Source organism: Amphiura filiformis, chromosome 7 (assembly GCF_039555335.1).
Source record: "Amphiura filiformis chromosome 7, Afil_fr2py, whole genome shotgun sequence".
NCBI lineage: Eukaryota > Metazoa > Echinodermata > Ophiuroidea > Amphilepidida > Amphiuridae > Amphiura > Amphiura filiformis.
Genome location: NC_092634.1, coordinates 5,299,932 through 5,327,654, shown reverse-complemented (window position 1 = coordinate 5,327,654; position 27,723 = coordinate 5,299,932). Strand labels below are relative to the sequence as shown.

Below are 27,723 nucleotides of genomic sequence, written 5' to 3'. Positions count from 1 at the left end.
TTTCTGGTACAATAATAACATATTTGTGCACTTGGTCTTCTTAGGGCGACTTTCACCGAAACTCTCGGTGAAAACTAGACCTGTTATGGGTATGTTTTTATAGAAATCTGTTCCCACTAGAAGGGTATATGTTTAGCAATCTTGTCCCGCTAGGGGTATATTCTCACTTAAAACTAGTCTCGATAGTGGTTACCTCCAGGAACCCCAGATCTAGCATGGGAACCCAGAAATCCTTGAGACCCCCGGGCATGTTGCCATATCATACAGTGCCTTCCTTTTCATTAGCTTCCAAGTGCTCATAACCACCAAGTTGGTCTAGACTCTTTGCTTCAGCAGGTTTTTGTACATCAGATATCATAGTTTTCATAGGTGCATTCCCCATCCTGAATAGTCTCCGGTCCTGTTAGCCATATCATACAGTGGCTTCCCTATCATTAGCTTCCAAGTGCTCATAACCACCAAGTTGATCAGGACTCTTTGCTTCAGCAGGTTTTTGTACATCAGATAGCATAGGTGCATTGTGTAGGTTTTCCCCATCCTCAATAGTCTCTGGTAGTGCTCGGTTTCTTGTCTCAGGAAGCCAGAGACCTAACACGGCAGCTATTAGTGACATCACACCAAATATGCCCAAGGGAAGATAGTGACTGGTGTCCTCCTATGGATGCAAATAGAAATAACAGTAAATATTCACATGGCAGCTATTAGTGACATTGCACCAAATATGCCTCCTAGTATGGATGAACCATAAATAGAAACTAGTGGCAAATGGTGGTCATAGACCACAAACCTAGCTGGGCATGTTGGTATCTTGGAGGTATCTGACCCTGCAAAATGTTCCAAAAATGTTCATGTGGTCATGAGGTTTGTTGTCACCGAGTTTGAGCCTCGTACCTCTTACAGATGTCCAGAAAATAAAATTCTAAGATTTGACCCAAGATAACCTTTGACCTGAACCCTGCAAAATGTTCCCATGATCATTAAGTTTGTTGTCACTAAGTTTGAGCCCTGTACCATTACAGATGTCCAGAAAATGCATTTCTAAAATTTGACCTCTGCATGACCTTTGACCTGACCCCTGCAAAATATTCGACTGGTCATGAGATTTGTTGTCACTTGAATTTTAAGATTTGACCCCAGATGACCTTTGACCTGACCCCTGCAATGTGTTCCAACATATTCCCATGGTTATTAAGTTTGTTGTCACAGAGTTTGAGCTCTGTACCACTATCGGATGTCCAGAAATTGCATTTCTAAAATTTGACCTCTGCATAACCTTTGACCTGACCCCTGCAAAATGTTCCCCTGGTCACGAGATTTGTTGTCACCAAGTTTGAGCCCCATACCCCTTACAGATGTCCAGATAATACAATTGTAAGATTTTACCCCCTTAATGACCTTTGACCCCAATTCTGTGTACGAGTTATGGGTAACTGGGTAAAGCCGATGCATATGTGCAAGTGACGCGTCATTATGCTATGTAATATGTGGTAGAAGAAGCATTTTGAAGGTATTTGGTTAAATACCAGAAATACCCCTTTAATGACCTTTGACCCCAATTCTGTGAACAAGTTATGAGCACTGGGTATAGCCGATGCATGTGCAAGTGATGTCATTGTGCTATATAATATGTGGCAGAAGAAGCATTTTGAAGGTATTTGGTTATATACCGGAAATGCCCCTTTAATGACCTTTGACCTTTCGTTTACACCTTATGGGTACTGGATATAGCCGATACATGTGTGTAAGTTACGTAATTGTAGGGCGTAACATGTAGGAGGAGAAGCATTTTGAAGTTTTGTTGCCAGAAAGAAGCAGAATCGGATAGCATTAGAATACCTAGCTGGGGGTGTAAACCCCAGCTAGGTAACAACCATATTTGCCCAATTCAATTCCTAGCCAATCAATTGATGTATTGATTGCAGATTTATTTGCTCAATTCCAGGGGTTCACTTTGGATATTATTTGGTATGCATCTTGTCACGTGACATTGATAAAAGGGTCGAAATTTGATCTGCAGGCGTCGACGATGTCTGGAAAAGGGGTACTTTTTAACGGTAATCATGAACGTGTAGGTTGTAATTTCAACCTTTCTTTGATGTTAAGGGTCACTTTATTCACGGAGTGTTCATCATCTGATCTGGAGATGGTACTCAGGTACACAAGTAATAAACCAAAACAAAGAAAATGAATCGATGTAGTTCCAGTGTATTCTCTTTATTAGTACTCATATTAAGTGAGAAAATTGTCATTACACAATGTTACACATTATGCCATTTAGGGGTCCGTTTTAGTGTCTTCTGCCATTTAGGGGGTAAAATTTTTAATATCTTACGCCAATAAGGGGTATTGAATTTGCCATTGGAGTCGAATTTTGAGATGCTGTGAGAAGTATGGGTACCATTTTAGTATGCGAGTGAGCCCCCTGCAGGGCTCTATTGCATTCACACACACAAACCTCCTCTGACAGTTAATGGAATTTGTCCAGCATTAAATTACAAGGTGTCACCATAGCTGGAACATGCCATTATAAAGCAAATTATACGCCATATATAATTATTGAAGAGACCTAAAGATATCATACGGCCTTTAAAACACATTTAAATTACCCAGAGAACCGCTAAAACCCAGTGACTGTGCCACTTGGGGGAAAATTGGGAGTGGTCACTGGGCTTTAGCATTTCCCTGATAGAGTGTTTTAAATGGATTGCCATGGTCAAAATGCCCTATATAGTGCTACACTAAGAAAGAAAAAAATGTCCACAGGTAAAGTTTATTCTACTTACAAGATATATGACGAATGGTGCCAATATACTGCCTACTCGTGCAAAGAAGGAGCAAGCACCAAATCCAACATTCCTGTGAAATATAAAATGAATTAAAACCGTAATTAGTCTCTAGAGGATATTTATTTGTGTCCATGAAGATTTTTATGGCAATATCATCATATAGAGTTATAAATTTAATACCATTTTTTAAAAATGGTTTCGCATACAGAGCTATAGACTTTAATGTTTCTAATTAATAGTCACTTAACAATTCAAGACAGTGGGGGGGGGACAAGAATGAGAACATTTGCTTAAAAGTAAACAAGCAATCCCATCATGCAACACTGCTCATACATATGCCAAGGTCAACTATTACAGCTTCCATTGGTCATGTTGGTAATGTGGAAGAAAATTTAATTTCCTAGTATTTGTCTATTTAATATTATGTCACTTTAGAAACACAGGCAGTATATAACTAATCCAGTGGTTCCCAAATAGACTGCGGAACTCAGTCCTCAATGATAGTCAGTCATTTATCTTTTGGTCGTTATATGCAGGGATGCAAATTGTGATTTCTTCCTCAGGAGCAAGGTTTTAGGCTCAAGATTTCCTCAATCATTCCAGACATAAAATAGCTTTATTCTGCACTTCGAAAGATGAGAATATTAACATAGCATGTTGTTTAGAGAGACTCTATTTTAAGTCTTTGAACTTCCAAAAAAAAGCTTTATTAGAAATTAAAAGCGTAAGCCTTTTAATTTGGTATTTTACACTATAGTTTGGCCCATGATTCGGTGAATTTTGATGGGACACAGGCTCCTTTTCCAGTTTTCCTTTGCCCCTCAATTTTCTCTTTTATTTTTTTATCATGCCCACCCCCTGCAGGGCATTGCTTCAAGTACTATTTCAAACTTCTTCCCAAATCTGATGTCAGAAACCACATCTGATATTAATTTGATAAACTTGTTGACAAAGTCATGGTATATTGGGTATGTAGTATTGTGTTTTGTCACCACTCTTCAGTCCAGGTCGGCCTCCCTCACTGGCGCTTCTGATTTCTCAGTATTGATACACTGAATTTCCTTTTATATGACTTTTCCATAACATCCTCATTGTCACCTCTGTACATGTCCTCAGATATGTGTTGTATTTCCACCTGCATTCACCCAACTCCTTTTTTCTTGTTAAATTATACACATTGAATACCTCCTCTGGAGATGAATTGTAAATTTCCTCAAATATGCATTGTTACCCATTTCCATATTATAACACAAACACCTTCCTCTTTTAAGGTTCTTATTTCCGGGCTTATTTCTTGAACAATCATATGAATTCCTCACAATTTTACACAACCAGTGTCTTGAGATTTCCTCTCTTCCATTCAGTAGCTTCACTGCCTCACAACCCTCACCTAACTTGTTATCTTTGCTGAGATATGTTTCCCTCTTCGTCTTCTTCTGCCTCACTCCTCCGCCGCCTCATCTTCTTCTTCTTTCCTCTTTTTTTTCTTCCTCTCTTCTTCTTCACCCTTCCTCTTTTCCCTTCCCTTTCTTTTGTCTTCTCAAGGTATCATTTCCTCAATTTTGGCTGTCATTTCCTAGGAGCGGTGCTCCCCGCTCCCGCACAATTTGCATCCCTGGTTATATGACTATCATTTGAGGACTTAGTTCTTACCATACATCTTCCGAGGTGCAGTTTCAGACAATAGCTTGGGATTATTGGGGCAGTATCTATTGAATCCTTTCATGACCACTGAAGCATAGTCAAGTCTGCCAAGGACACTCGGCACGAATTGAAAGACCATGTCACTCTCGACAAAAGAATGCATGCATGTCAAAGGTCATATGACACCAATTTGGTGTTTGTTATGCACCTCGAAATATGTACCTTAAAGTCTGTGTCTGGTTCCCAAACTGTTTTCACAAGCAACCCAATTTTGCCTGATTTATTTGTCCTCAAACTATTATGGTGATATATACCCACAGATATCCAAGGGTGAGTTTGAATTGCCAGCTTACTAAACTTACTAAATTACAAACTTTACAAATGCAAGTGAATCACACACAGTTTGCAATGTTGCCTTAGAGCGTGTTTCTACAGGCGCTCCGCTAAGTTACCGCTAAATGGATAACGCTATCTTACCGTTATCTTACCGTTTAACCTGCTGTTTCCACAGACAGGTTTTTGCCGCTATGTTCATACCGCTTTAATCATGTAATGTCCTTCTACCCTTTGCATCGTACCAATAAACATGTTTTAAAAGTGTATACCTTTCCTGTAGTATGGCCAGAATCTTGCATCGTAGGGCTAGAATTAATGCTAGAATGGGTTGTTTAATTGGTTGATTACTGCTAAATAATCACCTTTCTTTGTTATATTTTGCAAAATCAACAGAAAAGTTTGACATTTTACACAGTTTTTCACTATTTTGTGGCATTTACAAATTTCCGTGGGCAAACCCTGAATTCTGTATCACGGAGAAATCGTGGCTTTACATAATAATTTGGACTTGTTATGTTGCCCAGACTGTTATCATGGTTATTAAGGTTTTTGTCATGTCGTCCGTCCAATTAATATGATTAACCTGTTGATTAACAGCCATTTTGCCTGATTTTGCTCAATAATCGGCAAGTTACCGCTTCGGTCTGTTTCTACAGAAAATTCTACCGCTTCGTCAACGGCAAAAACCTACTCTAACGAGGTTTCCGTTGGCGGCGAAAAGGCGTTGCAAAAAGGCGTTGGAGGCTGTTTCCACAGGAGTGATTAGCGGTTCCATACCGTTTCCAAAACGGTATTTGGCTCTGTAGAAACACGCTCTTATAAACATGATGCAGTCATGTCTACAGTAGAATTCACCTCGACCTTTGCAGGACTTAAACCCCATTAAAAGCTATTAAACCAAGATAACACTCATTGAAACAGCTCAACTGATTAAATCGGATCTTCTCTGGCTGTGCACATGTGTCTGTTTTATATATGCGATATAGCAATGAGCTGCTATAATACAGCTTCAGTTGGGTAACCGATTATAAAGGAAACGCATAGGAAACAATGGTATGTAGACCTTTGTTCACGAAATGAGACAATGGCCTGCTTTTTGTTAACCAGCATTCTTGAAAATGAGCAACATAATGATTGTTGACTTAACACGGTTTGGAAATAATTTCTTCATATTTTTGGTGTTATCTGTCGTTTACATATCCTTCCTAAAACACAAAAGTGCGACCCTTTGTCAATCACCTACAGTACCCAATTTCGCATACTATATAAGAAACTCATCATGATGATTGCCAGAGAATAGTTTAAATGTAGCTTGTACCGTTTTTTGTGGCATCCTTCAGAAGTGAGCGGTCCGATACCAATATTTTCGGTCAAATCTCCATTCAATTAACACGGGAGTTGGCTAGCTATGCCTAATTGCCCTCACTCATATTTTACAAAAGTGCGACTATTTCTGAACATCTAACCTAGCTGTAATTTTAGGTCATGTTAGAGAAATATATTTGCTAGAAGTTTGGAGAATAAGTTAAATATTGGCTGGTTATTTTTCACACAGTGATGTTAACTAGGCAAGTGCCCATTCTTCCAACATACATCATTTGTAGAGGTCACGCGTCAATGGTGAGAGCACTGTGTATTGTGTATAGGAAAACGGACAGTAACTGCAGTATGATAAGATGACTTGAAAACAAAAAGACAACTTCGCCGCCACTTTCCCCAAAGGCAGCAAAAAACAAACAAACAAACAAACAAACAAAAACATTCCGGCGGAAAAAACAAAAACAAATCTGCCTGACCCTAACTCCCTAGCCCCCGATAATATCTAATGGTGCGTCCCCTATTGCTCCAAGCACTAACTTCCTGACCAAATTTAATTTACACATTTTGCATTTTGTGTGCCAGTTAATACAGGGTGTTGTTCAGGTCAAATTTCACCAAATTTCCTGGGAAGGTATTCTTCCTTGGAATTTGAAAAAGTAGCTGTAAAGAATGTCTTATGTAATAACAGTAGGAAATATTTCTTTTGCATACAACCAGGCTATTCCAAAACATATTGCATTGTGGGTAGGTATTCATGTCTTACCTGATTACAGTAGGAAATATTTCTGTTGCATACAACCAAGCTATTCCAAAACATATTGCATTGTGGGTAGGTATTCATGTCTTACCTGATTACAGTAGGAAATATTTCTGTTGCATACAACCAAGCTATTCCAAAACATATTGCATTGTGGGTAGGTATTCATGTCTTACCTGATTATAGTAGGAAATATTTCTGTTGCCTACAACCAAGCTATTCCAAAACATATTGCATTGTGGGTAGGTATTCATGTCTTACCTGATTACAGTAGGAAATATTTCTGTTGCATACAACCAAGCTATTCCAAAACATATTGCATTGTGGGTAGGTATTCATGTCTTACCTGATTATAGTAGGAAATATTTCTGTTGCATACAACCAAGCTATTCCAAAACATATTGCATTGTGGGTAGGTATTCATGTCTTACCTGATTATAGTAGGAAATATTTCTGTTGCATACAACCAAGCTATTCCAAAACATATTGCATTGTGGGTAGGTATTCATGTCTTACCTGATTATAGTAGGAAATATTTCTGTTGCATACAACCAAGCTATTCCAAAACATATTGCATTGTGGGTAGGTATTCATGTCTTACCTGATTATAGTAGGAAATATTTCTGTTGCATACAACCAGGCTATTCCAAAACATAGTGCATTATGGGTAGGTATTCATGTCTTACCTGATTACAGTAGGAAATATTTCTGTTGCATACAACCAAGCTATTCCAAAACATATTGCATTGTGGGTAGGTATTCATGTCTTACCTGATTACAGTAGGAAATGTTTCTGTTGCATACAACCAAGCTATTCCAAAACATATTGCATTGTGGGTAGGTATTCATGTCTTACCTGATTATAGTAGGAAATATTTCTGTTGCATACAACCAAGCTATTCCAAAACATATTGCATTGTGGGTAGGTATTCATGTCTTACCTGATTATAGTAGGAAATATTTCTGTTGCATACAACCAAGCTATTCCTAAACATATTGCATTGTGGGTAGGTATTCATGTATTACCTGATTATAGTAGGAAATATTTCTGTTGCATACAACCAAGCTATTCCAAAACATTGCATTGTGGGTAGGTATTCATGTCTTACCTGATTATAGTAGGAAATATTTCTGTTGCATACAACCAGGCTATTCCAAAACATATTGCATTGTGGGTAGGTATTCATGTCTTACCTGATTACAGTAGGAAATATTTCTGTTGCATGCAACCAGGCTATTCCAAAACATAGTGCATTGTGGGTAGGTATTCATGTCTTACCTGATTATAGTAGGAAATATTTCTGTTGCATACAACCAGGCTATTCCAAAACATATTGCATTGTGGGTAGGTATTCATGTCTTACCTGATTACAGTAGGAAATATTTCTGTTGCATACAACCAGGCTATTCCAAAACATATTGCATTGTGGGTAGGTATTCATGTCTTACCTGATTACAGTAGGAAATATTTCTGTTGCATACAACCAGGCTATTCCAAAGCTACTACTGATACAAAATTTACCAATAGCAGCAGTAGCAATAATGGCCATAGAGAGGTCTGTTCCTGATGCTGGAATTAAAAAAGTTGCAGAATATTTGTTATTAGATTATAGACCTATTGTTTGATAATAATTAATTTCAGTGAAATGACTCTGCAAACTGAAATACTTTTTATAAACTGATTTTTTAAATAAAATTAAACTAAATTTCAAGTAAGAAACAATTGTGGCTTTATTTGCTCAAATTCCATAATGGCACCTGTATTAATTTAGCTTTCTTATTTATTTTAATCATATTTATCCAGGGTAGCCCAATTCTGCCAAATAGCTCTACCCTGCTACACATATATACAATAATTTAAAAGCAACAATTATCAACATACAATTTATATAGTATATACAACTAGTAGATACAAATTTAAAATACAAAAATACATACAATTTTCAAATAAGAACACATCAGCTACAAGTATATGCACAAACTTTTAGGACTTGAATCTTTGCTTGAAAGTCTGCATATTTGTTGAGCTTCTTAATTCATTACTCAGCTTGTGCCAAACTTCAACCCACTGTACGAAAAAGAAGATTTAAAATATCCAGTATCATTTCCATTCATTCATTTCTTCAGTAGCACTATGCTTGTAGACGAGGTTTTATGGTAGTGGTCGCCACACCCATGCCATGGCATAAAGAATCTTGTAATCAGTGTACAAATAAGCCAACATATATCCAAAGGGCCCATAGGTAAGAAAATCTACAGGCCCTCAGAAATTTTAACAGGTCCGAGCTCAATTGTAATATTGACACATGAGGTTTTAACGTTATATCGGTCCACTTTTCGTGACACTTGCAACACTATGGACCACAATGGCCTCATCCCAATGACATAGTTCAATAACCTCAATTAAACAATCAGAGTGCAAAAGTCATCTCAAGTTGGAGAATATGAGTTTGTGTACCCAAATTTTCGGTCATTCTATGAATGTACAAATGTATTAGGATTAAAGAACTGTGCCCCTGATAGATGAGCATGTTGTGGATCCTAGTCAAATCAACAACAAGCAAGGAAGGATTTATTTTGAAGTCTGGATTCGTCTAAGTTGTGACTTTGGTAACCAAAAAATCACAGGCTCTGCGTGCTTACAGGGTAGATATGAGGGAGCTGTAACTAGGCGAGTTAAGGCGAGTTAAAGAAAAGCGAGTTACCCCCCACAGAGATTAGGTTTTTTGTCAATTACCCCCCACGAAGTAAGCTAAAGGCGAGTTACGACAACACCAACAAGTTCCACCGGCAAGTTACAACAACAACGTCAAGTCATGCAAGCGAGTTACGACAACACCATCAAGTCCTGCAAGCGAGTTACGACAACACCATCAAGTCGCCAATGGGACTTGTCGTAACTCGTCGGTGGGACTTGCCGTAAAAATCTTAACTCGCTTATGGGACTTGTCGTAACTCGCCGGCAGGACTTGTTGTAAATCTTAACTCGCCGATGGGACTTGTCGTATTCTCAGCAGGGGTCACTCTTTAATCTCCGCAGGGGGTAACTCGTCAATCTAACTCGCTTTTCATCTAACTCGCCCATTCTTAACTCGCCATTTACCTGTCCCTAGATATGAGCAGCACTGCAATGATTTTCACCTGCTCAAGTTGAGTTATCTTTCCCTTCCCAGAATTCCATGCAACATGATTCATCACCTCATTAAATGACACTCCCGTTACTTTGTTCATGCATCCCTTTGTTTTCATTTTGAGAATAGACGGGCTCAACATAGATCGATAGTCATAAAATAGCCATATTTTGATCTTGATATGTGAAGTATACACTTTGTCACTATCGACCCATGTTGTTCTAAATTTAAACCACAAATGAGTACAGAAAATTGAAATGGAAGAAATGCATTGTTGGAAGTGCTCTGTAGCCCAAGGGGCCATTTCTAACATTGCTAATAGGACCATACGGTCGACGGAAGAAGGGGTCAGAAAAATTAAGTCTTATGATAAACTCATTCACCTTGAATGCAGATGAAACTTCATCTTTTTCACAATTTTTCCAATCCAAACACATTCTTTCCCAAATGGATAAACAATACATGATGCAGTCATGTCTACAGTAGAATTCACCACAACCTTTGTAGGACTTAAACCCCATTAAAAGCTATTAAACCAAGATAACACTCATTGAAAACAGCTCAACTGATTAAATCATATCTTCTCTGGTTAAATACACACAACATATGTTTCTGCTTTACATGTACAATGGAGTAATGAGCTGGTATTATAGTTTCAGTTGGGTGAACGATTATAAAGCGAACGCTAGAGAACAATTCTGTGTGGGCTTTTGTTTACGAAATGAGACAATACTCTGCTTATTGTTAACCAGCATTCTTGAAAATGAGAAGCATGGTGGTTTGAAGACCGATCACGGTTTGGAAATAATTTCTTCATATTTTTTGGTGTTATCTGTCGTTTACACATCCTTCCTAAAACACCAAAGTACGAATATTTCCAAACAAAACACAATTGAGACACATGATATAGCTTCATATAATTTATATAATGAAAATTAACACCGGCCTGTCCATCAGTGACGGGTTTGTCTTCCACCATTTGAGTTGAATTTCAACACAAAATTTGATGTGATAATACTGGGTGTTGTTATAATAACACTTGTTGTTGTGATGATACTGAGTGTTGTTGTGATAACAGTGAGTGTTGTTTTGGTTCTAGCTTGTTCCCCACATCCGAGGTAGTTGACTTTTTTCATCATCATGATCATAAATCATTTTATAATAAAGTGGAAGATTCCCAAATCGGTATTTTTTGGTGAATTGAAGGTACACCCTATAGACGTGTACGTTACTTGCTTACTTATTTAGTGACCACCATTGTGGTCTTTAAATGGACATACATGTATCTCAAAAAGCTGCAAGGTATGACCCACAAGAAAAAAGTTAGAAATATATACACTGGGGGGGGGGACAGGGGCACAACAAAAATTTTGAAATCAAGAATCAAGGGTCTTTCGGAGCTCTATTTTGGTCAACTATAGGGGTCTTTTGGAGCTGCGATATCCAAAAAGGGGTGTCTTTCCGGGTATATACAATCAAAACACCTGGCATATCGTTTTAATAGCCGATACCTGGCAAATGAATGTAACTAGTACTCAGGCTTGTCATATTTACGCCATATACAATAGTATTAATATTAAACTATAATCTAGTCAACTGGACTTACTATTTTTGAGTGGGAAATTTTCACGTCCAATCCTGAACGCATCATCAGCCCTACTGATGTTGTGGCGGCAAAAGTTCATTGACCTGTGAAACGGATGTTGTAGTATCACAGGTCACCACCTTTGAGTTCAACCTGAGAGGTATCTTCCTGATCGCTGAACTGTAGGCCCCGGCCAAGTTGTGACGTAGGCCGCCTCCCCTGTTAAGTGAAGGCTCCTCCCGTTTCACGTAAATCGCTTCTTTGACCCCTCTCTCAAACCATCTGCTTTCTCTGTCCAAGATTTTCACATCCTTGTTATCAAAAGAATGCTTTGTAATGTCCAAATGCGTATAGACGGCGGAGTCCCCGCAACCAGTGCTGGCTCGTCTGAGCGTGTTTCTACAGGCGCTCCGCTAAGTTACCGCTAAATGGATAACGCTATCTTACCGTTATCTTACCGTTTAACCTGCTGTTTCCACAGACAGGTTTTTGCCGTTGGCGTGTTCATACCGTTTAATCATGTAATGTCCTTCTACCCTTTGCATCGTACCAATAAACATGTTTTAAAAGTGTATACCTTTCCTGTAGTATGGCCAGAATCTTGCATCGTAGGGCTAGAATTAATGCTAGAATGGGTTGTTTAATTGGTTGATTACTGCTAAATAATCACCTTTCTTTGTTATATTTTGCAAAATCAACAGAAAAGTTTGACATTTTACACAGTTTTTCACTATTTTGTGGCATTTACAAATTTCCGTGAGCAAACCCCGAATTCTGTATCACGGAGAAATCGTGGCTTTACATAATAATTTGGACTTGTTATGTTGCCCAGACTGTTATCATGGTTATTAAGGTTTTTGTCATGTCGTCCGTCCAATTAATATGATTAACCTGTTGATTAACAGCCATTTTGCCTGATTTTGCTCAATAATCGGCAAGTTACCGCTTCGGTCTGTTTCTACAGAAAATCTACCCGCTTCGTCAACGGCAAAAACCTACTCTAACGAGGTTTCCGTTGGCGATGAAAAGGCGTTGCAAAAAGGCGTTGGAGGCTGTTTCCACAGGAGTGATTAGCGGTTCCATACCGTTTCCAAAACGGTATTTGGCTCTGTAGAAACACGCTCTGGTACATGCGTTTAGCAAGCGTTTGTTTAGTCTCCCCTATGTACAGCTCTTCGCATCCACTGTCTTGACACTGAATCGCGTAAACGATGTTGCTTTGCTTGTCTTTAGGTTGTTTATCCTTGGGGTGGACTAGCGCTTGACGTAAAGTGTTCTTGGGTTTGAAAGATACCGGTACCCCTTTGTCACGAAAAATCCGACGGAGTTTCTCTGAAAGTCCGGAGATGTAGGGGATAGTGATGTTCCTACCGTTGAACTCAAAGGTGGTGACCTGTGATACTACAACATCCGTTTCACAGGTCAATGAACTTTTGCCGCCACAACATCAGTAGGGCTGATGATGCGTTCAGGATTGACGTGAAAATTTCCCACTCAAAAATAGTAAGTCCAGTTGACTAGATTATAGTTTAATATTAATACTGTTTACTACCTGGATGAATGATAATCTTCACAAACGTATGCCATATACAATAATTACTAATTTTGATCAGAAACAACGTGCAAATAAACTGGCGCAAACATTAACACAAAAGTGAATATTACGGGCCAGCAATTTATGGGCCGACTCCACCCTGACATTTGTTTAGTTAAGGTGGTCATGCGCATATTTATTTGGGGGGGGGGGCTTTGGGGCACCAGCCCTCCGGGGTAAAAGCAGGGGGCGGCCAAAACGAAGGGACGGCGGAAGAAGAAGGGGCGGCAAAAGCAGGGGCGGCAAAAACGAAGGGGCGGCAAAAAGAATAAGTAAAGAAAAAAGGGCGGAAAATTTTGTAAAAAGTGTACTATACATCAAAATTGTGTTGCCTTTAGGGCGCTAGCGCCTAAATTCCTTTTTTTTTTGCACTTCACTTTTTCAAACGACCGAAATTTTTTTTTTTTCAACCTTTTTGGGCTGTTGGGGAAGGGGTGGTAAAATTGGATTTTCTTCAGCCCCCCGGGTAGGAGCGGCAACGGTACGCCACTGGTGATACACCCTTGATAAATTTGTGACTATTTTAGCATATTTCACAAAAAATAATAACACACTGGTAACAAAAGTTATGTATAAAAAATTATTATAGGGGCAAGGAATCCAGCTACTACACTGGAATTTCAGTGACTCAAGACAAACGGTACGATGTTTATAATAAGAAAAGAATGCTAGAATGTACCCCATTTCTTAACATTATAATGAACCACTTTTCTTTAATCACTGAAATTTAAGTGAAGTAATTGGATTCCTTGCCCCTATAATATACATAACATTTGTCACCAGTATGTAGTTATTTTTTGAGACAAATGCAGAGTGTTTTTATGTGGCCGAACTACTTTCGGGCTCTGTTGCTCGGTTCCTCTGTTGCTTTAGTATACTATCCAGAGATTGTTGCTTTAGTATACTATCCACAAACTATGGCTAGTATATAGAAAGCAGCCAAAAAATTAAACATTTGAAAAGATTTTACCTGTTTCATCTGGAAGACAAGCTGTAATTATGCAAGAAATGCCAGCACCGATGATGAATACAAACATTGGCAGTCGCCTTCCCCACCTGGGATTGTGGAGGGAAAAGATAAGAAGAGATTATACTTTTTCAATTCAATTCAATTCAATTCAATTAGGCGTTATTTAAAAATTTAAAATAAAGATATTAAAATGAATTTAAAAATGTATTAAAATTCACATCTCGGCCAAATGTCAAGTTGTGCAGAAAAAAACTGATCCGTCTATTGATTACTTTATTTGGTAACTTAGGTTTAGTGTCTTTAAAGATATTGCTTTTGTTTTAAGGGATCTGGAATGAGCGTTTTGAGCGTTTCAACAGTATTTTTGTGGGACATGGGAGCACATCAGTCATATCGAATTGCATTCATTTTTTGAAATACAAATTTTATGACAAATTATTAAAATTTGATATTTTTCACATTTTTGATATATAACAGTCCTAAAGTAAATTTTTATAAATATAATGTCATATTCTTACAGTGTATGTAGCTGGGAGGAAAAGGCGGCGATCAATTGAAAATTTTGACCTTTCATATTGAAGTTATAGATTTTTCCCCTCAAAAAACCTTTTTTTTTGTTTTGGGAAAAAAATCCATACCTTCAACACGAAAGGTCAAAATTTTCAATTGGTCGTCGGCTTTTCATCCCACCTACATACACTTTAAGTATAAATCATCAGATTTATAAAGTTTACTTCGAGTACTGTTAAATATCAAAATATCAATTTTAATAATTTGCCATAAAATGTGTATTACATTGCGAATTTGAAAAAATCTAAATTATTTGATATCATCAGGACATTTTTCGTATTCAGAATGCAATTCGATATGTCTGATGTGCTCTAATGTCCCACAATAAATACTGTCCAAACGTTCATACCCCAGCCCTTAAGTGTATGGATACTTTTTGTGTGCAGTATCATACAATAAGTTGTAAATGGTAGTTTTTTTCGCAAACATTTTTGCAGATTATTTTGTCAACACTTGAATAACATTATTTTAGAATATTTTGCAGCAAGTTTTCAAAAACGTTTTTGAATGTTATTAAAACGTTTAACAACCTTAACATACCCATTATATAGTCCGAGATTAATTTTTTGGACCTACTTTATTCTCTGAAATGTTTTATGTTTGCTGGGTTAGTACTTACCACATCATGATAAAGAGAATTATAAGAAAAGCTGGAATTTCTACCAAACCAAGCAGAAAGAAATTGAAGTATTTGTTTCCTGCTAATTTGGCGCTATAGAGTGACAATCCAAAGTAGACCACACTGTTTACAACCCTGTGTGCAAGAAAAATAAGCAGAATGCTAATTTAGCGCTATAGAGTGACACTCCTAAGTAGACTACACTGTTTACAACCCTGCATGCAAGAAAAATAATTACAAAATTTGGCAAATATACATTTTGTTAACTGGACTTTGCTTTCTCATTTGACACCCTGTTCGTGAAAATCGAGCAAGAATTGATCAAGATATGCACCTCCAACTCCCCAAATCCCAAAATCAAAAGTTGCAATTTCAACGATTTTCAATGAAAATACATTGTTGTATTGCACACAAACACCACATACCAATCAATAAAGCACACAATGTAACAGGCAGGCACAGTTGAATCGATAAATTTTAACTTTTGATTTTGGGATTTGAGGGTATGGAGGCGCATCTTGGTCAATTCTTGCTTGATTTTCATGAACAGGATGTCAAATGAGAAAGCAAAGTTCAATTAACAAATTATCAGGTTGTTGAAGAGCAAGGAGGACTATAACTGACGAGTTTCTTTTTGTGCCTGGTGTAGAATACATTGTAATGCATACCAACACTCATATTGCGCCACTCCAACAAGATCAAAACTAGTATGTGGGGTTTCTTTCATTTGATCTACTTATTACGACTTATAATGGACAGAAAACCTTCATGAGAGTCATTACAAATATTATTTCATAATTTGTAGTGAAATATAACAAATTTTAAATTTCACCTAAATCATATGGCTTTAAGGGATCTAAAATGAGCGTTTATTGCGTTTCGACAGTATTTTTTGTGGGACATGAGAGCACCTCAGACCTATCGAATTGCATTCTGAATACGAAGCATGTCTTTCTGATATCAAATAATTTTCATTGTTTTAAAATCACAATATAATACAAATTTTATGACAAATTATAAAAATTTGATATTTTTCAAATTTTGATATATAACAGTCCTCGAAGTAAATTATATAAATCTAATGACATATTCTTAAAGTGTATGTAGCAGGAGGAAAAGCCGACGGTCAATTGAAAATTTTGACCGTTCATATTGAAGATATGGATTTTTTTCCCAAAAAGACCTAATTTTTGTTGGTGTTTTGGGGAAAAATCCATATCTTCAATACGAAAGGTCAAAATTTTCAATTGATCGTCGGTTTTTCATCCCACCTACATACACTTTAAGTATAAATCATCAGATTTATAAAGTTTACTTCAAGTACTGTTAAATATCAAAAATATCAATTTTAATGGTTTGCCATAAAATGTGTATTGTTACGAGCCGTACTTGACTCAAGGCCAATATCACCTTTTACCCAAATTCACACGAATGCACAACACAAATACACTGTTTGATTAAGCTTACAAAATCTAAGTCTTTAATTGAAAGCCAGTTATGATTGGTACAATATATGACAACAAATGCACATGCATAATAATCAAATATAATCACTCTTTAACTATTTAGTACTTAGCCAGCATTCTTCTTCTTGGTGATCATAAAGTTCTTGCAATGTTCTGGACGACTGATGTAATATATCCTTATTCACTTGTCCTGCGACAATCAGCGAAGTCCTTTGTACACTTGCATTGATAAATCCTTGCGTATAAAATCCTCATACGAAAATGGTGTTACATTCTCCCAAGTACTAAACTCCTTGCGTCGTTCTCCAAACACATTCGTAACTCCTTGCACTGTTCTCCAATACTAAACTCCTTGCGCAGTTCTCCAAATCACTTTACTCCTTGCGCCGTTCTCCAATACTAAACTCCTTGCGCTGCTTTCTCCAAACTGGATGGTGCTATTTCCACCTTTCACACAATATCTTCAGGAAGCAGGACTGCGATGCAGTTGTCCCCACTTATTTTGACAGTTGCGTTGAATCAAAATAACAGACTTCAGCAAGTCAACAGAAGAATATATTTCCTTTCTTGGAAGAAGTACGTTCTCTGACGTATTCTAGATCTTCTCGGACAACACTGGCAAATAGTAGTACTTTGACTACATAAAATATTTCTGGTTTGCAATTTCCTTTCTTTGAAGGAATTGGACTGTAAGCATTTTAGCTACCTAGCCCAGATCAACACTATCAACTGTGAATCATTGTTTACATTTTCTTATTATATACCAAGCCTGGGAAAAACCCCATTCTATTCTGGGCCATTTACTGCCTTCACACTATGCTCAATCTGGGAAATTCCCAAGTCTTACTTATAACATTAACCTTTCTCATTACATCACTTCCTTAGGGGAATTCCATTACATCACTTTCCCTTTACAACCTCATGGGGTTTCCAAATATTCCAAATTAGATATGATTCAACTTGTTTTGCTCAACTTGAGAGGGGAATTCCCCCAAAATGTCATAACTCATGTAACTTTGTAAACAAAGATAAATCATCAAAATAAATTACTGAGGGCACATCACAGTATTAAATTGCGAATTTCAAAAAAATCAAAATTATTTGATATCTGAATGACATTCTTCGTATTCAGAATGCAATTCGATATGTCTGATGTGCTCTCATGTCCCACAATAAATACTGTCCAAACGTTCATACCCCAGCCCTTAATGAAACAAAACAGTATCAATTTAATGTCAGGAAATCGAGTGAATTAGTTTTGACTTACCACACAAAGGACATAATGCATGAATGTTGGCGTATTTTAGGTGTGCGAAATAAATCCAACACACTATACTTGGTTGAATCTGTGTTATCAGCAAAATCTGATGGGAAGAAAATGAATTCAAAAGACCATACATCACATGAATATCAAATTAAAATAGATTATTATAAAAAGGTTTCAACTATTTAATCACAAATCGTCAGGTGACTGCTAATTTGTTGTATAAACCATTTTTGTTATCTCTAATGTAAATCTCTACCAATCTACCTTTTTCATCTATCTTGTCTTGTATATCTGGTGTAAGCATCTCATCTCATCCTAACCAGACACCCCTGTCCCTGGCCTCTGATTAGACAAAATCTCTACCAATCTACCTTTTTCAATTATCTTGTCTTGTATATCTGGTGTATTGTCTTTTTGGGTGGGTGCGGCGTGCCGCACCCACCCTGTATTCTCTGACTATTGACCTACTTTTTCACATGCCGCAGTGTTGAGAAAATATTCGTGCCGGTTATATCCCAAACACCCACAGAGGTGATAGTTTACGGCGAGTTTTGTAATTATTACTTGATTTTGATATGTAAGTAATACGATAAAGTCGTCATAGGCAGTAATGTGTTTGTATTAAAAGAAATAACAAAAATAATTATTTAAGTAATAGAAATACTATTTGGAAATTGCAGCAAGATTTGCAGATGTTTTTATTTGAACAGTACCAGTTCACCAGTTTTGCTAGTTTTCCTAATCTTTGGGCTAAATTAATAGCATCGTGAAGGTCATATATATCATTTTATACTGACAGCTTTGGCATGTACTTATATACAGCTTGTATGTGCATTGTGTTCAGTGTGTACATAGGCTATTTACTTTTCAAATCTTTGATGCTTGTATAAGGTATTATAGACAAATTATTAGAATGCATGTGCACCAGTAGAAATGGCCCAGGTTGAATAAAATAAATAAACATATGAATGAATATTTTATTCCCTGGATTATTTTTGTTGGGACAAAATAATGATATAGTTTGACGCTTTGAAATACAGTTATGTTAATCATGATAAAGTTACAAAAATAAAAAATAATATCGAAATATTGTAAAATCAAACATTTCCCCTCATAAGTTGCAATACAACATATTGAGGAAATTGATATGACAGATTTTTAAACTTTGATATGTAAAGATACCCCAGCCCTGTTGTCTCACCAGAGAAGATGAGCAGAAGTCTTTCTATCTGATGATAAAAAAAAAACTCAAGGTATGATTACGAAAATGTTTTACATAACTATTATCTACAAAAGTTTTATAACCATGTTTTATATAAAATGGCATAAAACGTCTTGTGTTATGATGTGAAGGGTTAATATAAAAACAGGGAAAATCTGTTCCAACTGACCAGCAGAGAACAAAGGATAAGCAATAGATCAGATTAAAATCAGGGAAAATATGACACAACCTCCAATGGGGAATAACAAACGTATAAACGTATAAAGTTAAGAACTCTTTTAACTTTGTTTATACGTTTTGTGTAAGTCCATTGGAAATCGATGTTGTGTCATATTTTCCCTGTTTTTAATTGTGAACTTGACTTACTCATTCTTTCATTTCTCTTGACAATTTTTCATTTGCCCACCCTATTCCTTTTAAAGGAATTTTTATTGTTGATAGAAGCAATTCTACGTATCGTCTTTGCAGCATCTTCATGTTTTCCTGTTGATACCAACCACCGAACAGATTCCAAAATCTCATCTCATCCTAACCAAGCACCGCCTGCTCCTGGCCTCTGATTAGACAAAATCTCTACCAATCTACCTTTTTCATCTATCTTGTCTTGTTTATCTTGTGTAAGCATCTCATCTCATCCTAACCAGGCACCCCCTGCCCCTGGCCTCTGATTAGAAAAATTTTCTACCAATCTGCCTTTTTCATCTATCTTGTCTTGTATATCTGGTGTAAGCATCTCATCTCATCCTAACCAGACACCCCTGCCCCTGGCCTCTGATTCGTCAAAATCTCTACCAATCTACCTTTTTCATCAATCTTGTCTTGTATATCTGGTGTTAGCATCTCATCTGGTATTGTCTTTTTGTTGATGGAAGCAATTCTACGTATCGTCTTTGCAGCATCTTCATGTTTTCCTGTTGATACCAACCACCGAACGGATTCCAAAATCAACCTTAAATAATAAAAGTGTGTTAGAGTGACCAGTGTCTTACAGGATTTTTACAGAGTGGAAAAAGGGGCAAAGTGACTTTTTTTTTTGGGGGGGGCAACATTTGATGAAAATGGCCAAAATATGTCGAAAATCTAAAATGTCGTAGCGACCAGTATCATGGCTCTACACCACTGAGCATGACAGATAAATAGTAAAAATAATGCATGTATAATAGTGCGGTCAAAAGTCATTGAAGGTCAACTTGTAAAAAAGGCTGAAAGTGAAAAAATTGTCTCACATGAACAGTTCAAATCTACTTGCAACCAAACTTGAGTTATTGCTGCAATATGGGAACTTAAATATAGTGGTGTAGTACAGGGTCACTGAGGTCAAAGGTCAAAGGTAAACTTGTTGGATAAATTAATCGCGAAAGGAGGCAACATTTGTGGTTTGAGAACTGCACTGGATATATTTACTTACCAATAATACGGTATGCAAATAAGACATGGTACTGAAATAGCTATATGCATTTTGCGCCAGTTTGGTATTACATATGCAATGCCTGCCAGACTAGACACACCAATTCCCCAGAACACGGTGTTTAATGAGCCCATTATGAGGCGTGCTTCAGTAGAGAACAGTTCCATGACCATTACGAACTGTGTTAACTCAACACCCTGCAATAAATTAGTTATTTAACAGTCTTATTGTCATGAATTTTGGGAATATGCTAAATTAATAGAGAGATTGCGATATTTCATACGCGGCACGTGAACCGCCCGTTTAAACGTGCGTTTGTATGCACGTTTTTAAATGTATTATTGGTTGTATATAGTCGGCCAACGATTTTGGATACAAATGAGTGAATGTTCTTAGTCATCCAGTAGTTTCAAACAGAGTTTTGGAATTAAATCTAATACTGGAACTTACTTTTTGCAACTATTGCTAAGTTGCGTCTGGAACCACCAGACTTCATCAGGCAACTGACCCGTTAGACTGACACGTCTATCACATGACCAGTCCAGCGGGTCAGTTGCCTGATGAAGTCTGGTGGTTCCAGACGCAACGTAGCAATAGTTGCAAAAAGTTGCTCAATTTACTCCTGTTTTTTTCTCACAATTTTAACCCCCTGGGCACTACCTGCCGATCTTACATTGCCTCTGATTGGTCAATTACATGATATCTTCACTTTAATCACCAATCAGAATGGAGCTTTGCAAATAATTCACCCACTTTTTTTTTGCGTGGTGAAATTATTCCAACAATGTTGCTGATTGGGCCAATTAATAATGAAAAGTTCTTTTTGGCCAATCGGCAGGTAGTTCTCATGGGGTTTTAGTTTTACTTACTTGTTCAAAAAATCCGATACAAAACCATATTATAACAAGCCATGGGTAGGAATGGGTGAAAGCCAAAGCTGTACCAAATATTGCTTCAAACAGAAGAGCGCCAAGAAGAACCTTCTTCCTGCCGATGATGTCTGATATCTGACCAGTAAAAATAGAGCCACATAAGACGCCAATGAAGAATATTGACTGCGACATCTCAGCGAGTAAACCACGATGACACACAAGGTCCAGCTGAAACAGAGTGGTTGGTGAGTTTTATGTACTACATGCCGACATGAATCCGTTTTGAGTTTATGTTCCGCATGATTTTATTTGGGAATTAGCGAACAAGGGCAGCATATCATTTTTTAACGGTGATCATCGTCGACCGTACTGCGCTGCACCGTTAGCAAGCCCTGTATGCCACCCTCTTTTGCTTTACCCATCACGCTGATTACAGACCGTTTGCTGATACATTCATTACACTTATAAGCACTATAAAAGGCGAAGGCTAAGCCGCTTGCCGGGCCGCTTGCAAGCAGTGTAAAAGGCACCTTCTGTACCCACTCTGTTGGTTAATGTTACACTAAGGTTACTCCTGTTATCTTGCCCTGCGGGGCCATTCTATATTGAAACTCCATTAGTAAAGAACTCAACTAAGTGAGTCTAAGGCTTCGACCTGCCAGCACTGCGGCCTTGATGTTATTTGTTGATACTGGCAACAAAAAACATCAAGGCCACAGGGCAGTCAGGCCCGAGGCCGGAGACTCCCATAGTAGTTGAGTTCTTTACAAATGGAGTTCCAACATGTATCCCATATTTTCCCTCATTCTTCAAGCCCTGGGACTAATTTATATTTTAAAATTGTTTCTTTGTAACCCTGCACGTGTTCTGTGCTAACCTTCAAATGCCCCAACCATAACCTGAACCCTTTTCGGACTAATAATTGTTACACAATTTGATTTATACAACATACCTCCATAACAATGGTAGTCTCATTATATAGCGGTTCATACTGCCATCCATTGCCGCATGCTACAGTGCTATTGTCTGATATAGTACCATTCTGGACCTCATACATCTTACACTCTGCGTATTCAGGGTCGCCATTAGAAATGTCTGCTGGAATACTTTCATCAAGTGTGTACCCTGGGGTTTCCTGATAAAAACAAAAGAATGGAATTTTTTTATCGAAGAAAACCAATTGTGCCTCATTATCGAAAACTAAATTACTCAATTTCCGAAGAGATATTTGCAGTCTTCCTTAAATTATGTTTCCTTACAGCACCTGAACGTTTTGTGTAACACTTGTGTAATTACTGGCCACATAAGCCGCTACAACGCCAAAATGTTTTAAGAGAGCAAAATATGCTCATGGTCAAGTTAAGGGATTATGCTGAACCAAGCACCTATTGGCGAACTAAAAGAAAGAATCTACCAGTCGCCCATGGTTTGAAGTAGTAATTGATGCGAGACAAGGATGCGTCATTTCTCCAAGCCTATTCAACATGGTATATCTAGAATTTGTGATCAAACATGTCAAAGGTGTCCAGAATGCAGATGGGCCACATAATACATGTACATAAACAACATCTGCTATACAGATCTGTACATCCTACAGTACAAAAAGGGAAAAATCGGTCTATCCCTGGTGTCTGGCTTTAATGGACAAGAAAAGGAGTCAGTTTGCGTCTGACGTCTGGGCAAAGGCGCGACTTGATTGGTTGCTGACCTGCGCAGTTTGGCATTTTTAGTCTGCCTGACAGAACGTCATACACAAACTAGTCTTTTTAATTCAGTCTTCAATTATATATTATTGAGGGGCGTCGCGGCTGCGGCAGGTTCGCTTCGCTCGTGCTATTCGATAAAAAAAGACAAATCTTTCGAAGAACATACAATATCATTAAGAAAAATAATAAAAAGAAGGGCTAAGAAGGGCACCCAATATTGAGCCTTGAGGAACACAGAGGCCTACACAAATGAAATTTAATTCATTATTGAACTCAACATAATTATTGTTTTCTCTTCGTAAGATCGCTCATGACCACTCCAGAATGGTGAAGTTTCGCAATGAGATTTGATCGTAAAACGTAACGGAGACGATCCTGTATAAACAGTGATCGGAGTGCCCATCTCTCTTTCATTGGCGATTGGGCCAGACACCTCCATGTAATGTTGCTATAGGGGGATCGCTACACCTCCTCTACAGCGAGTCTGTTACCCTCCCAGCATTTAAGAATGCCGGTACCCATTTAATTAAACACCTGGGTGGAGAGGAGTAATCGAGATAAAGTGCCTTACTTAAGGGCACAACACGATGGCGTCGACTCGCCGGGGCTCGAACCCGCAACCTTCCGATTTTGAGTCAGTGCCCGTTCCGCTAGGCCACCATGCTCCATACGACTTGATCGTACCGAAATCCTATTCTGTTTTGGACACCTTTACAGTTAAAGCATGCATGTAACAATGGTTTCAATTGGACCTTCATTTTTAAACTTTATCCCTCAGACACCCCTCTGTAGGATTAAAAACCAAGTGCATGCCAGTTTTCGCTTCGGTTTTGCACACGAAATTGCGTACATAAATAGTGTAAAAAAGACCCACCAAATGGTCTCAATCGGACCTTCATTATGAAAATGTTTCCAATCCTGAGGGGGGGGGGCCACATCCCCCCTCAGACACCCCCTGCTTCGCGGCCATACTTTGGTGATCCCACCAATCCTAAATTAGTGGCTTCGCGCCTGCAAGGAAATGGCCATAATAGCCTACATGTCTGTCTCAATTCTTTTATTTATTTTAAACAGTATAGTTTCATAGTATTTTAATGGTTTCTTTTTTATCGAATAAAATAATAGAAATGCAATTGTTATGACCTTGCAATGAAACGGCGGTTCATCTGTTGTAAATACTAAACTAAACATCTGACATGCTGGTAGAATAGTTCCTGGTATCGTCAACAATTATGGCCATACTATTATTTTAGGGCCGGATTTACATTTTTTGGGGCCTGGACCAGATCAAAAGTTCAAAATTCCGAATTTTCTTTAAAAAATAATTAAAAAATATACAGTACAAACAAGCCTAGTATTGGTTCAGTAGTTCTTGGGATAGTTTTGATACATTTTTGGGGGCCTGGACCAGATCAAAATTCCAAATTTTCTTTTAAAAATAATTTTGAAATGTCAGAATTGTACAGTACAAACATGCCTAGTACTGGTTCAGTAGTTCATGGGATAGTTTAGAAAACATATCTAAAAACTTACCTTGCAATGAAACGGCGGTTCATCTGTTGTAAATACTAAACTAAACATCTGCCATGCTGGTAGAAATGTTCCTGGTATCGTCAACAATAGCCATACCATTATTTGGTATCTCCCAAAATTACCAAGATAGCGATAAATTGCATCCACATCCATTGTTTTATCATTAGAGCTGAATCACCTGATAATCTAAATGTTTAATAAAATCCAAGCAAGAGACCCTTTCTGGTTCAAAAAATGCGATACCATACGCTTGTGATAACTGTAAAGTTCTAGTTCAAATGATGCAGTTTGACATAATGTATTTCAAATCCTTTTCAGTGCTTTTCATCAAACTCAACTTTATAAGTTGTTTCAGTCACTCAAGGTTATCTGAAATATGATAAAAAAAGTCAAGTGACAAAACACCGGTCGATTCTCTCTCGTTTCTATATAAAAACCTGAGACGAAAATACAGATAAAAACCTGAAAACATTACTACAATGATCAGGGTTAGTGGTTACTAAACTGTAGATGCATAATACACTAGGACCCACAACATGTTCATCTATCAGGGCACAGTTCTTAACCCCAATACATTTACACATTCATTGAATGACCTTTGAAAATGTGGGTGCAAAAACTCATACTCTGCAACTTGAGGCCAAATTTTGTACTATGATTGTTTTATTGAGGTTATTGGACTATGTCATTGAGATGAGGACATTGTGGTCCATAGTGTATGCCGTGGCAGGTGCTTTACATTACATTACAGATCACCCCAGTTCTATTCCTACTTGAACTCGATCAAATAAAAAAAAAGTGAACATTTGACAAGTCTTTTGATTTGAGGGTATGTATAGGTCAATGGTAATGACTGTAGTTTCGGTCACAACCAGCCAGGTTGTACTCTTTCGTCACTAAAAAAACATTAAAGGTGAAGTTCACATGGCTGACAGGAGTTAATGCAGATTAGGTCGCATTACAACAGACTACCCAGCAAACACAAAACGTTTTCGACATAAATCGTTATAAAGGTTATAAAATGTTGTCAGAAAACGTTTAAATGTTGGGTTATGTAAAGGGTATATAAAGGGTATAAAACGTTTTCATAACATTAAAAAACATTTGTTGATAACCTTCTGCAAATATTTTAACATAATGTTATTTAAATATTTGGCAAAAAGATGTTTGCAAAAAATAGTTTTACAATAACATTTTGAAAACATTTTAAAAATATTGTTGTAGTGTTTTTTCATACAAAACGTTTTAAAATGTTTTATAACCCGACATTATTTTTATGTTATTAAAACGTTTTTGCTTAAACCAAAACCCAAAATATAACTTGTTTAAAACGTTTTAAAACGTTTTTGTGTTTGGTGGGTACTGCTCTTTAGTCCATGATTAGATCAAGTTCAAATGACCTTTCAATACTCTTTCAATAATGTTTTATAACCCGACATTATTTTATTGTTATTAAAACGTTTTTGCTTAAACCAAAACCCAAAATATAACTGGTTTAAAACGTTTTAAAACGTTTTTGTGTTTGCTGGGTACTGCTCTTTAGTCCATGATTAGATCAAGTTCAAATGACCTTTCAATACTTTTTCCATGCCAAGTGTATATTTTCCGGAGTGTTATTCTGGGAAAACGGTACCCAATTCTATTTAGTTTATTGTTTTAATTTATATCATAATTAAATAGCTCTATATTTTGGGTTGTTTCTGGAAATACTGCAAAATCTTTCAACTGTTTGTATTATGCACAAGTGGAAATTATATTTGAATTCCGCAGGTGGTATAGCCCCATTCAAAATATACGGTTAGCAGTTATAAATTGAAAAACAACATACTTACAGTGTGGTACATTGTCGTACCCCAACGGTTTTAGAGTAAGATAATTTTGCTTTGACACCACATAACAAATTTAGAATTGTTTGTGAAGATTTCATGATTGTGTGTTAATCCAATGGCGACCTCAAAAATGGCGATATCGCATCCGCCACCACCTGGAAATTCCGAGTGGACATTAACACTGCCCCCAAGTGATTCACATTAGTTAGTATGGCATATCCTCCAATTTGAGGCGTTTGCGTGCAGTGTTGAGGGTCACACACTGATACAGAATTCAAATCTTACTCCTGTTTGTGCTAATAATATAGACCGTGGAAAGCCTTAATGTTGTAGTATATCTAGAAATAAGCCAAAATAAAGAGCTATTTATTATAAAAGACATTATTTTACGAATAAAAAGGTGAACAGAGTGTATTTCCAAAAAATACAATCTAACCCCGCAGAATTTATATACTTGGCATAACCTGCATCAACTCTGGTGGGCTAAGGGCTGTGCAATAATTATGAGCCTGGGGGAATTTCAAACGGCTCGCCAAAAATCGCTTTTCCCCTCTCTCTCGGCCCGCCAAAATTCGCAAAGATGTATAGCAATGAATTGCTGCAAATATTATTATTACGATTAAGAAGCGAGATTATAATGAAAGACAGAGATAAGAAGACTAGTTCGCGTCTGAAATTCTGACAACAAGACAGAAAATGACGTACTGCGCAGGTCGGCAACCAATCACGGCGCGCCTTTGCCCTGACGTCAGACGCAAACTAGCCTTCTTATCTCTGTCTTTCATTATAGGCCTATCTCTTGAACTTGGCAGGTAATTTTGAGTTGAATCGAAAATTTTCCGTAAAACTTGAAACTTCTTGATATTAATTCGTCAGGATTTTAATCAAATTTGATGCTACATTCCCAGAAGCTGTTCATACCTAAGCTTATCTATATACTATATTAGCAATACTCACAATCGCAGTTTTCGCAATGAATAATTTATGTAGTCCACACGATGAACAACTTCCAATGATAGCCACTTTAGTATTCTGAAAATGTTTCACCAAGCTGAGAAGATTGACATCTATTAGACGAAAATTTGCAGCAAAGCAGTCTACCATGTGT

General features: G+C 37.4%; 1 protein-coding gene across 1 annotated transcript; it reads right to left on the bottom strand.

The window, feature by feature from the left end:
• Positions 1 to 159: 159 nt before the first annotated feature.
• On the bottom strand, positions 160 to 24,939 carry LOC140156578 (organic cation transporter protein-like). Its single transcript, XM_072179517.1, has 11 exons — positions 24,787 to 24,939; positions 22,500 to 22,682; positions 21,545 to 21,775; positions 20,676 to 20,872; positions 20,068 to 20,216; positions 18,046 to 18,142; positions 15,313 to 15,447; positions 14,124 to 14,209; positions 8,293 to 8,413; positions 2,784 to 2,856; positions 160 to 655 (listed from the first exon to the last, which is right to left on the bottom strand). The coding sequence occupies exons 1-11, from the start codon at positions 24,937 to 24,939 to the stop codon at positions 413 to 415; spliced, it is 1,668 nt and encodes a 555-aa protein (XP_072035618.1). The 3' UTR covers positions 160 to 412.
• Between the last annotated feature and the right edge of the window lie 2,784 nt (positions 24,940 to 27,723).